This window comes from Carya illinoinensis, chromosome 11, assembly GCF_018687715.1.
Source record: "Carya illinoinensis cultivar Pawnee chromosome 11, C.illinoinensisPawnee_v1, whole genome shotgun sequence".
Classification (NCBI taxonomy): domain Eukaryota; kingdom Viridiplantae; phylum Streptophyta; class Magnoliopsida; order Fagales; family Juglandaceae; genus Carya; species Carya illinoinensis.
Window position 1 is genome coordinate 26,664,821 of NC_056762.1, and position 13,421 is coordinate 26,678,241.

The 13,421-nt window shown below is 34.2% G+C and overlaps 1 protein-coding gene across 1 annotated transcript; it reads right to left on the reverse strand.

Annotated features, from left to right (window-relative positions):
* Positions 1-10,503: 10,503 nt before the first annotated feature.
* Positions 10,504-12,731, reverse strand: LOC122280509 (uncharacterized protein DDB_G0284459-like). Its single transcript, XM_043091434.1, has one exon. It carries the CDS (start codon positions 12,436-12,438, stop codon positions 10,744-10,746), a length of 1,695 nt encoding a protein of 564 aa, XP_042947368.1. The 5' UTR covers positions 12,439-12,731; the 3' UTR covers positions 10,504-10,743.
* Between the last annotated feature and the right edge of the window lie 690 nt (positions 12,732-13,421).

The following is a 13,421-nucleotide window of genomic DNA, read 5'->3' on the forward strand; positions in this document are numbered from 1 at the left end:
CCTAGTACAAGTTGAAGAAGCTAAAAAGGAGGGTGAGAGCTTTTTTCCTAGGGGAACGGACAAACGAGAAGGAGTTTTTTTTTGGCTCGGTTTCTCCCCAACTTTGCTCTCTGGTGAAGGTTGTTTTTAGTATTGGATTTTATGTTTTATTTTAGTTTTCTGATGGAGAATATTTTTTTTTTGATTTCCATGGCTCTTGTGATGAATATGGTTGGTTAAATTTTTGTACTAAGGTTAGATGTGAAGTCTAATGATTTAGACATTATTTCGGATCAACAATAGAGTTTACATTGTGAGTTTGATCGATTTAATGATTTTATTCTTAGATATTTTGATTATCTATATATTTATCTTGATTCATTGCGATTTCCAAATACATTGAATGCTTGAAAAATTCTCGTGATATTCAAATGGGTTTGTGAATATTTTAACCATCAATTGTTCATGCTTAATCATTAGTGATTAGTTTTCTTGGCCTTAACTGCTAAATCTTCTAGTTAAAAAAAATCATTATTTTAGTTTAATTGAAGTAAATTGATAGGAAACAATATTTTAAATTATTAGACAGATTCTTGAAACCTTAGTCATTCTCCACATCGATTTATTTTATCATTTTAATTGTATTTTGTTACTTTAAAAATCTTCATCTCAATAATTTTCTCATCTATTTGATTTCATGTTCCTTGTAATAATTTGTTTTAATTGTTTAAGTTTATTTTCCTTATCATATAAGCCAATATCGGTGGATACGATCCTGTTAGATACTACAACACTTATATACTTTTAGGTATAAGTGTTCGAATGTTTGATTCACAACTTTGAGTCAAAGTTTTGGCGTAAGAATACATATCTTACTAGCAACATACTTAATCTTATATGCAAAGTTTTGCACTAGCTCTACATTATGTGGCCACATGGGGAACCATTAATATCATTCTAGCATATTATGGTAGATCACACTTAGGTCCGTTGCTTGTACATCCACTCATAAATCTCATTGGTACCATACAGCTAAATGACCATTTTATTAATTGATATGCTCTTATCTTACAATTGATCATAAGAAAGCTTATATGTCTTATGTAACGTAAGTTGCATGAGATAAAAAAATACATAAATAACTATAATATGCATAATGAAATATAATATATAACGTGTTTGCAAATATCATGACATGTGTGGTACATAAATATTGACTTCCAAAGAATTGGCTTTAATAATAGTGTATATAACTAGCTAACATGTGCTAATTCTAATTTTATGATAAAACTATTTACCTTGTAACTCTTTATAATATTTCTGGCACAAAATCGACCACCTATAAAATAGACATGTAATTTGTATAAATTTCTAATTAAATGTGCACTTTATAATTAAGACCTAAAATACTAAAATAACCTATATTCCCTAAAATCTAAAACTGTCAACCATAAAACTAGTCTAATCTTTTGTGGGCTCGAACCATTATAAATCCATATAATCCATTAAACTCATAAAATATAAATGCAAGCCCATGGCCCATTTCAAATTGTTCGGCCTAGAAAATTTACTATACCAGCCCGTAACTAAGGGAATGAACTAATTAACGTGAGGGAGAAGTGAAAAACCGAGAGATAGAGAGAGAGAAGTTTTACAGAGTGAGAGAAAGAGATCAACCGTGAGCTTGAGAGTGTCACACTCCGCTCCCTAATAAAGTCATTTTTAGAATTTTAGGAGAATCGGTGTGGTAATAAACTTGATTTAATGATTATTTTCTTATACTTGTGTTAGATACAAAGATTTCTTATAATAAATAGAGTTATTTTGAATTAAAATATTGAAATCATAAAAGAGAGTGGGATGAAGTATTTATTAAAGTTTTTCAAAGTTCGTGCTATAAAAATCATAACTTGAAATCTTTGTACATAATCTATCTAGTCCACTATCATGTCTCCTTAGACTAAGTCCTATCCTATAGTCCCATTCTCATAAATGTTATTACCTAGGGTGGTTTAAAAACATAAAAACATATAAAAAAGACTCAGAATACTCAATAAGCAACATATCATACAGAAAACATAATAAACATAAGATTTCTTGAAAAATATGCATACTTATAAATACATACGTAAATAACATAAACATGAACTTATTTCACTTGTCACGGGCTGGTACCCATTGTTGACCCCCATGAGTTAGGATTAGCGAATCAAACTAAATTTTGATTCCGCCGATGGGCTTGGGTTGTGGAATCCATACATAAAGAAGGCACACTAGGTGCACTACCAATACGTACAACCTCTCAATGCAATATGCAGATAACATCTGGTACCGTCTTCATATCATAGCATAGGCCATTACATATATCTTATCATTCATACTTCATCATAATCATATTTGCATACTTGTCATATCATAGATTTCAAATGAAATTGCATTCTTTCATAAAATTATGTGATACATATTTCCTCTAAAATCCTGATTTTCATAAATATTCTAATGCATAAATCTTCACATAAAATCATGCATAGTTTTTTATAAATATTTTAGTACATAACTCTCATAAAAAATCATGGCTTTTCATAATTCTTTTCATAAAATCATGAATTTTCATAAATGATTTAATTCATAATTATTCACGAAAAATCATGGATCTTCATAATTTTATCAAGACTTGGGTACGTAAAAAGGGGCTTCCAATGGAGGGTGTATATGCATAATATTTTTATAAAAGACATGCCGTTTACCATGCATACGTGTAAGGATATGATCATGCTACTTAACTTGTAGTGTTGTTTCTTAAAATCTCTGACACAAAATCGATTACGGTGTTGGACTGGGATGTTTATGGGGTTTTTTTTTTTTTTTCCAAATAACATGTAGAATGGAGATATTTATAGAGAGATTTGGAAGAGGGTGACGACCAATTTGAGTTGGATCTAGTTAAAGAGTTTTAATGTGAAAATGATTTGTAGAGTTATATCCTTATTGGAGTAGGATGCCGACAAGTTCGAGTTTGAGTTGAACTCAGTCAAGATCATTCAAGATGAAAGCTTGAATCTAAAAGCATGATCTAGTAGTTCATTCAATGTAGGATTGGCATTAACTGAGACTACATAGGGAACTTCAATAAGTGATGATTTTAACAAGAAATAAATTTCTAATGGCTAATCTTTAAATTCTAAAAAGTAGTCTAACTCGTTCAATAAATAATAAATGGGATTTAACCTAGTTATTGAGTCTAATTAAAACTCCTAATTAGCCTCAACAATTTTATCGCTCATGAGCTTATCTAATATGACCCATTAAATATAATTTAATCCCAATAAAAATTATTAATATATCGACTGAAGAATTATTAGGCCGGGTTGTTAAAGAGAGAGTGACGGTGACCTAGAGAGAGAACAAATGTGGGAGGAAGAGAGTACAAATGTGAGAGAGAGGGAGAGAGAAAGAGTGTAATGTGAGGGAGCAAAAGTGAGAGAGCTAAGATAGGGAGAGAATGAATGTCGGGAGTAAGAGAGAGATATTACTAGAAGAGCATAAGGTATTTATACGGCGGTGCCTAGCGATGGAGATTCACGGTGCAACAAGGACCAAACGGGTTAGTGCGTGGCAGCTTCCATTGTCGGCATTGGAGGTGTGGTGGCTGGTTTAAATGCTCTATTTTTATGCGGCTAGATCAGAGGCTTGTTTGGTGTGGAAGTTGGTTTGGTTTCATGACACGAAGGGTTGCTGTGTGGTGCAACCATGGTGGCTGAGATATGGAGGTTCACGATAGCTTGCAATTGGTCGGGTTACGATGCATCAACTCGTTCTACGATGGGGAGAGGGGCTTCCATTTAGAAGGGTCGTTGGACGTGCTATTGGGGCAGAAGGGAGGTGGTTTGTGATGTGGATGTGGCAAGGTTGCTTGTTGTTAGCAACATGAAGGGGAGAGGTGGTTTCGCGGTCATGGAGGTTGGTCATGTAAGGTTTTGGCCTTGCTTCATGGTGGGGGAGGGGGCATGAAGGAGGCTGCAACTGGGAGGAAATCTTTTGTGGAAATGTTTGTGTGTGTAGTGTGGCAACCCTAGTTCATAGAAGGAAGAAGACCTTGGTTTAAAGTTTACGGGGAAGGCTCCATATTGATGTCATATTTCGTATGCTTATGGGCCGGGATCTTAGAATTATGGGTCTTCGATCTTCACGACTTGTGAACATAGAAAAGCGATTTGTAGGAGGTAGCGCTTTGGTGGCCGAGGGAGTCTTCAATGCCTAAATCAGAAAGATGCTTAGAAAGTATGCAGGAGAGTAGAGAGAAGTAGAGAATATAGAAAGTGTAATGAGTGCGTAGCGTGTAACCTCCTGTTCGATACCTGGGGGGTTCCCTTTTATACATTGCCTCGAGAGCCAGGTAGCTATGCCCTACGGCTAGGGGGAGTGATGTCATCTCAAAGTCCCTTTTAATGTGGCGTGCCCCTCTGAGAAATGCATTTAATGCAACGTGATCCTCTGGTGAGTGCATTTAATGCGGCGTGATCCTTTATTTCATCTTAAGGTTCAGTTCCATCGAGATAACGTGTTCTTCTACCATTTTTACCAGGGCAGCTTTCCTGTGCTCCCAGAATAGCAGATTGTACTTTGCCTCATAGCCCTAAAATCAATTTATATGGGTCGAGAGCCCTTGATCAGGCCACCAAGTGGCTTGGTGGGTACAGGCCTTTGGATACTGGGCTTGGCCTCTGGGCCTTCTAAACTTGGGGGAAAAACACCCCCAACACTCACAATTGGTTTATAGTGGTTTACAGGTCTGAATTTATAGAAGAGTGGGTTTAGGAATTTTAACATGAAAAGGACTCTATAACTGTAATCCTAATGTGTTTGAAATTGAACATGTTCATAGGCTTGGACTTCAAAAATAAATCAGGCCTTAGTTCTCATGGGTTTGAGTCTATTTAATCCCTAAAATATTTAATGGACTTAAATCCAATTATTAAGCCCAATAAAATTCCATAATCCATTTATATAACTTTTTGGCCTGTGGCTTTTTAAGATTATCTAATAAACCTCAATTGGATCTCTCAAAGTATTGGCCTATTAAAAAAATTTTTAGGCCCAAGAAAATTATTCTTATATTGACCTTAAAAATATTCGACCAGGTTGTTACAATTTCTGGGTTTAAAAGAAATTTTTTATAAAAATGAGTGTTACCTGATTCAAAAATACTCTATTTTCAATATCAACAAATATAGGCTGTGCTATTTTTTGCATATTCAAAAAAGGTGCAAGTGGTAGTTCTAACACTCAATTTGGAGCCTTTTAGAATCAGTTAGCCTTACAAATGCCAATACCCTAAAACTTTAAAATATCCCCAATTTAGCTTACACCCGTTTCCATAATTCAAATGTTTAGTTTTGAATTTTTGTGAAGAGCCTTTATTTAAAACATGACAGACAACCAAAATTGCTTCACCCAAAAAATTTGATGGAGGAGTTGATTCAATAAGCATGACATTTGTCAGCTCAATTAAGGTTCTATTTTTCTCTTAACTACACCATTAATTGCAGGTGAGTATGGTGCAGTAGTTTTATGGATGATTCCCAATTACTGAACAAAAGATTAAACTCATTTGAATCATACTCTCGTTTTCTATCACTTCTAAATTTTTTAATTTTTATACCAAATTGATTTTCAATTTCTTGGAGGGATTCTTTGAACTTTTCAAAAGCATCACTTTTATTTTTTAATAAAGATATAGGTGTATTTTGAAAATTTACCAATAAAAGTGATAAAATATCTATTTTCTCCGCAAATTAAAATTCTTTCAAATTCACAAAGATTGATGTGAATCAAATCTAACAATTTGGTATTTTTTTCAACACTTTTATGAGGCCGATTTATAATTTTTGCTTGACAAGAAACGTTTTGAAAATCTTTTGTCAGTTTAGGAATTAATCCTAAACTACTCATGATTGAAATATATCTACTATTAATATGACATAAACGTGCATGCCCAAAATTTAAAGAAGAAAGCATATAAATAGAACATTCGATGCTTTACTTTCAACGTTAAATTTAAACATTCTATCACAATCATAACCACTGCTCACAAAAACTCAATTTTTTGAAATTACATATTGATTAGATTCCATAGTCTGTTTGAACCTAACTTTTTTGAGTAAAAAACTTGACTTCAAATTTTTCCTCATAGACCGTATATGGAGCACATCTTTGAGAGTCAATATACATTTAGAGGTGAATTTTAGCTAGACCTCATCACTTCCAAGAACCTTGGTATTACTTGTATTAACAAGCATAATTGTTTTTTTTTCCCTTCAAACGGAGTATATTTTTTAATCAATCTCTATCACATTAGGCATACTTATTGGCACCAGAATCTGCACACCACCCTTCAACAAATCGAATCATGTTAATTTTTGCAATCATTACCACAAATGGTTTTTCAATTACATTAATTTGAAGATTATTTTATCGCTTCCAAAACTTGCAAATTCAAGCAAAATGCTCATTTTGAGACAGACAAAACAAGCTTGTGTTTTTGAAGTGAGTCCTTGGCTCTTACTGATGGACCCCAAGGTGAGCTCCAAGGTAGACCAAATTTTAAGAATCAATTATAAGATTAAGAGCCAAGAAGATTAAGGAAGTAATGCAAGGATTGGTGGAATCCACTCGGGATGAAGCTAGTAAGAGCCCAACACTCAAGATGAGCTTGAAAGAATGAGAATCGGTTTTGATCAATTTGATACAAGTTATAGAAGAGAGCAACATGATTTAAAGGCGTTCAGTTTAGTTAATTCATTTAAAAGACTTATTTTATTAGTTTAGAATAATTGAGTTTATAATGAGAAGGACTTAAGGGTTTGTTGGGAAAGTAATTATTTTGTTGAACTAGGGTTTCAAGGGTTACTATAGCCAAGTTACTAGAGTGCGGCACTATAGCCGCGGGTACTATTCCCTCAGGGGCATTTTTGGAAGATGGAGTTTTATTTTACCTAGGGTTTTGTGATATTTTAGTTTAAATAGTCTTTGTTGCCTCATTTTAAACGATATATGAATGTTTATGAAATTGATGGATTTTATTTATTATGATTTGAGTTTATCTCTTCTTGTTCTTGATTGAACGTTTGAACTTATCAAAACTAAATTACAACTTTTGTGGTGTTCCTCCTTTGTAATCTGGATTCTTGAGACGGGTTATTTAATGGGTCTAGATTTTTCATCCATTGACTTGAGTTTGGCTTTCTTGGATGAGTTTTCAAATTGACTGTAGGTTCAAGGGATTCCAATTCCGCGGGTTCACATTATTTGATATTCAGAGCCAGGTTTCCAATCAGGTCTAATTTTATCTTTTAATTCTTGCATTTTTAAATTTAATTCTAAGATTACAAAAAAACAAGTACAGAAATTTGTTTTTCCTAATGCTGCGAAATTATTCTATCATTTGGGTTTTGTGTTCATCATCCTAGGGTGGCGAAATTCCTTGTTTGAGGGCTGTCAAAATTTGTACCATCTAGAGTTTGAAACTTCTAGGGTTTCTTGCATCTCTAAGTTTGTCAATTACTTGAAGTGCCGTTTCATTGATTCTTTTCTATTCCTGTCAATTTTGTGTGTTTGAATTCAATTATTTGATTTTCACAATTGAATCAATTGTTTGTGATTAAAAAAAAGGAAGAGAAAAAAAGAGAGAAAGGAATTGAAAATAAAAGAAAGAAAAGAAAGGGAAAGAAAACAATAGAAAAGAAAAGAAAAGAAAAGAAAGTAAAAGAAAAGAAAAGAAAGGAAAAGAAAAATTAAAGGGGACTCAATATATCATTATAGCTGGTATCTTGTTTTGTAATTACTCTTTCCCTCATTTCAATTCCTTGAGTTTCGTGTCATTTTTTTCCTTCCATGTCTTTGTTATTGTTTCTTGGACCTAATTACTAGTTAGAATAAAATAAGGTTGTATTGTCTTGATTTAGTTTAACTAGTTCTTAAAGAACTTGAGCGGGAAAACTCTTGAGGTAAAATGCAAGAGAGTGTGAGACTATTATCTGGAAAAAGTCAATTAAGAGTGAAACATGAGTGAATGCCCATTTATTTGAGTGTAAACATGTAAGAGAGTGTGTGAGCTTTTACCACTAATATTCTTTTTGTACAGCACATTACGATATCTCAAATGAGTGACTTATCACCAAAGGGGATAGTATATAACTCGTTCTTTGTGTTGCAGGCCATTCAACAACAGTTTGAACGGCTGAATTTGGTGTTGCGGGAAATAGAGGATATGATATATCATCGAGATACAGTGAGTAGAAATCTACAATGTGTGAAAGACAGGAGAAGACGTGAGTCTATTATTGAACATGAGTATAAGAATGAAGAATATGGTGAGTCTCTTGTTGTCAAACGCGCTCTCAATACACAAATTAAGATGGATAATATAGAGCAGCAGAGAGAGAACATTTTTTTAACTAGATGCCACATCAACAACAAGGTATGTAATATGATAATTGATGGGAGGAGTTGTACTAATTTGGCTAGCACTACTTTAGTTGAGAAATTGAGTTTACCTACCTTGAAATACCCTAGACCATATAAATTGCAGTGGTTGAGTAATTACAGGGAGGTTAGGGTAAATAAACAAATGCTAATTTCTTTTTCAATTGGAAAATACCAAGATGCAGTGTCTATGCATGCTTGCCATATTTTTCTGGGGAGGCTGTGGCAGTAAGATAGAAAAGTGATCCACGATAGGGTCAAGAACATGTATAATTTTGAAAAAAATGGCAAAACAATCAAGCTTGTTTCTTTAACTCTAAAACAAGTCCATGAGGACCAACTGAAATTGAAAAGTGAGGTTGAGCGAAAAAGAAAGAGTGGGAATGAGATTGGGAAAGAAAGAAATAGTGAAACCTTAAGAAAAATAGAGAATGAATTGAAAAATAATTGTGAGGCCGAGAGTTTAAAAAAAAAAGAAGAGAGTGAAAGAAAAAGAGAGTGAACAAGAAAAAGAGAGTGAGAGGTAGAAAGAGAATGAGACCGAAACATCAAGAAAAAGAGAGAATAAAAAAAAAATAGAGAGGTGGCTAAGAGTCAAGAAAAAAGAGTGGAGCCACTCCAATAAATAGTGGACATAAATTGAATCAACAACCATATTAGAGTTGTGCTACACTTGGGGAAAGTTATTTGGCCTTTTTATTTTTTATTTTTACTTTTTTTCATACATTCTTTGTACACCCTTAAAAAAAATTCATTGCATTATTAAAAATATTTTCTTAATGATTAGATAAATAAATAAAAAATAATTGAGACCATTCTCGGGACAAATCCTTGATGGGTTTAGTGTTCTCTAGACAAATTAATGATGGACGGACGTCTGACAAAAGATTTGGCAACTGGGCAATAATAATAGGCCCCGTTTGGCTATAAAAGTCTCCTAAACTCATTTCAAGTAATCATTATAATTTTTTTAAAATTTTACATAAAATATAATAAATAATTTAAAATTTTTAAATCTAAAAAAAAAAATAATATTAAAAAAAATAATATTCTAATAATATTTTATTCAACTTTTAACTTTTATCTTAACTCATATCATCTTATTTGAACTCAACTCACCATTCAAGTCTCAATTTACCACCTAAACATCCCCTTAGAATTAAGGTGGCCATTTTAGTACTAAAAACCGGTCGCAGGAGCTTGACCATAAACTACGAGCCGATAAGATATTAAGCGATAAAATTAATGAGAAAAAATTCAAACGTACAAGCGGTTTGTTATTTTAAAATAAAAAATGCAAGTATTTCTCATCTGGCTAAAGTTAAACATTAGGCCATTCTTATTAAATATATATATATATATATATATAACTAATATTGTACCTACAACATTTTTACAATTATTTTATAATTTACTTTAAATTAATCAATTTAATTTTGCTACTTCATCAAAAAAATAATTTCAATTTTATTGGACTACCCGTCATTTTAATTAGAGTTGTAAAATATTTATAAATTAATGGTAAGTTTATCATTTCTTGAAAAAATGCCATATCTTAATAATCACTAAAAAATCAATAATAAATCCAACTTAATGCCCAATCTTAATGACAAAATGAATTTCAAATTCCACCATTATAAGACCAAAAAAAAAAAAAAGAAGATAAAAAACGTTACAAATAAATTCATTTATTAATAAATACTAACACTATCCACCGGTGACTTGCATAATTTTTACCTGTGTTATCTATCACCCACTAAAAATGGACAGGTGCAGGTTAGAAAAGATAAGGAAAAGTTCACTAACCAAATAGACCTTACTTAAAATGAACACACGAAAACAGTGATGGTAGGTAGCTTGTTCTTCTAGATTAAGAATTAGATACTTAAATTAAATCAAGAATAAAAAATTCTACTCGACAGCTCTATACTACAGATAGATCTGTTGAAGGAAAAATAAAAAAATAAATAAAGACCCATATCAATATGTGTGTGCTGTAAGGCTGCTAAATAGAAGACTCACCAAAAATAGAACATGAGATTTAGCTAACAGGGCATCATTTTATTTGCAAGAATTGAAAGAACATCAACATTCATTGGGTGCAATTGGCGGTTGCACAAATGTATATCGTGCTTTTTTCTGTATTGTTGGTAAACAAATTGTCAAATACTATAACACGGAGTAAATAAGAACCATAGAACCAATGGAAAAACAGAAGTTCAAACACCGGCTTTAAATCCATGCAGCTTTAAACTCTTCAAGACTGGAGGACATTCAACTTTACCTTGAAGAGTTTCTCTTAATCTGCCCGCTGGATCTCTTGATGGACTCAATTCTTTGAAGCCTAATTTGCTCTCTGAATTTGGCTATGAACTCATCAGCCTTTTTATCCACATCAGGTCCTCCTCCTTCATCACCGAAACTGCTCGAAGCAGCTTCCTTGTGGTTTAAACCTACACCATTGCTTGGACTTCCTCCGATGTCATCATCCTCACTTTCGGTGTTCTCTTCAGAAACCATAGTCAGCGGGTCAACAAAATATTCGTTCTCTTTCCCTGAGAATTCCATGAAATCTTCCCCTCTCAGCCTCTTGGTCCGGGACGATGTTTGATCAAATCCCATTATCTCCCATCCTGATTTTCCCACCAGCTGAGCTTCCTTTAGGCCTTTCTCCAAGTTACCATTCATGGCATCTTCTCCAAAATCTGTGACTCCCCCAGCTCCTGCCTCTGCTTCACTGGCTCTTATTCTCCTAACCTTCAATTTCACCTCAGGATTCACTCTGCCCACCTGACTTTCACCTACGCTTTTATTCAATTTCTTTGGTTCACTTGTGAAGCTTCGCCTCAGTTCCTTTTCCAACGAAACCCCATCACTCACGAAGGTAGAATTAGGCCGCACTGAAGATGACTTGCGAATTAGTGGAGGTGGAGGTGGAGGTGGGGGTGGAGGTGGAGACTTGAAAAAGCTCTTCTTCCTCACCAAATCCTCCGCATTTTTGGCTTGTGATTCTGCAGAAAACGAAGGCGAAGGAGACAACTTTCTTGCCGAAGATAGAGAGTGTGAAAGAGACGACTTTGAAGAGGTGTTGGAACTGGATCGTGATGACTGAGTCATCTGGTTGCTGCTAGAAGACCGAGATTTGAGCCGATTAAATTCAGATTCCTCAAATGAAGGAGCTAGATTATACAGTGTAGGACTATCAACATCTTCTTTTATTTCCAGTCTTCCAGACCTCGATCGCCATGAAACTGGAGAAGGATGCACAACATTGTCCATCAACCTCGCCTCCAGTTCAAGCGGGTCCAAACCTCCCAATCCGCCATTTCTAGTTTGATTTGAATGCCCCGAAAATCCTTTGGAACTGGGTTTGGAAGTAGACCAACTAATGGAACCCGAGCAGTGGCCACTAGTTTCGGATTCATTAGCAGAATCTACAACGCCTGGGTCAGGCACCCGTGATTTTAAGCTCCGAACAGGCAAAAGCAGCGGCTTTTCACTTGTACTTCTCTGTTCTGCATGAACAGAGTGTTCTTGGGCTAGAACAACCACTGGTTTATTCCTACGGTACTGACTACTCCACGTTTGGACCCTGCTCTCATCAGACCCAGATTGGCTTTCGGCTTCATCATCAAAATCCGATGATACCTCTAGCCATCTAGACACATACGTATGCGCATTATCGAATTTAGAGTTGTTATTTTCTTTCTCAGTTTCATCGTTTCGCCGGCTAAATAGTCCATAAGAGACGGCGATACCGACAAAAATGAGGTGTAGAAGCTCCCAGCTTCTGGTGAGTAGAGTTTGGTTGATGAATTCAGGGGCTTGTGAGGGAAAGATTGGAAGAACAACTACGAAAACTAAAACTATGAGAGCTTTGCATAGGAAATGTGAATAGAACTTACTTGGGTTCTCTAGGTTTTTCTCAGGAAGTAGATTTTGGTGTCTGATGTTGTCAGGATCTGTATCTGCCATAGAAGAAGAACCCAGAAGATTTTTGTTTTGTATACAGCGAAAGAAGAAGAAAGACTTGGGGTTAAGGAAAAGCAGAGAAAGAGGAGAAGGAAGGAAGTGGAGACCAATGTTTGTGTCACAAATTTCAAGCTTTGCTTTGCGTTGCTGCTCTGCCTTTAGCGATTCCTTGCAAATGACATATAGGCCTGTCGATTTGCTAAATTTCTCTAAGCTGACGAAGAAGACATCACAGCCTTAACGAAGATACCTTTTGAAAAAGTGAATAGCACCAAAATTTTCAAACCAGTGGTTTGAGTTATTTTGCACCTGTTTTATATTCACTTCTTTTTCTTTCTTTTATATATAGGTTTAGGGAGTACTGGAGCCATACAAGTCATTATGGGGGGATCTAAGTTAATAGAATCAGATGCATCGGTTGTACATTTTTAAATGCTATTTGGCAAAATAAAAAAATAAAAAAATCGCTTGTACATTATTTTTCATTGAGTGCATGTTTGGATCACGATTTCTTTCCAAAATGATCTAAGGAATGGCAAATGAAAGGAAAAACATGCAAAACTGAAGGGATTTTTGTGACAGAAATAATATTGGGGAATCAAAATATGGACCTCTTGGGGGAATAGGGAGAATTAAGGAGAAAATAGGTTGCGTGGATGTGGCCAGGATTCTTCTTTTGGACAGCTTACGCTAGCTTTTTCTGGAGATCATCCAAAAAAATATTTAAAAAATATAGATAATAAACAAAATATATGCTGATTTGCTACTTTGGATTGGAATGTCTTTCTTTATTTTCCTTCTAGATCTATTATTCTCAATGACATGGATCTATTTAATTGAATATTTTCTTTTCTTATGTCAATTAGTTTAAATTACCCATAGTATTTTGATTTTTTTTAAAGAGGAATGCTACATAACCTCCTAACACTCCACACTCCACTTTTTTTCAAATTTTTAATATTTTTTCTTGAATTTATTCTTTTTAA

What these genes read in the sequence shown, in the direction of transcription:
- LOC122280509 (XM_043091434.1), bottom strand. Translation starts at nt 12,438, where the DNA reads ATGGCAGATACAGATCCTGACAACATCAGACACCAAAATCTACTTCCT.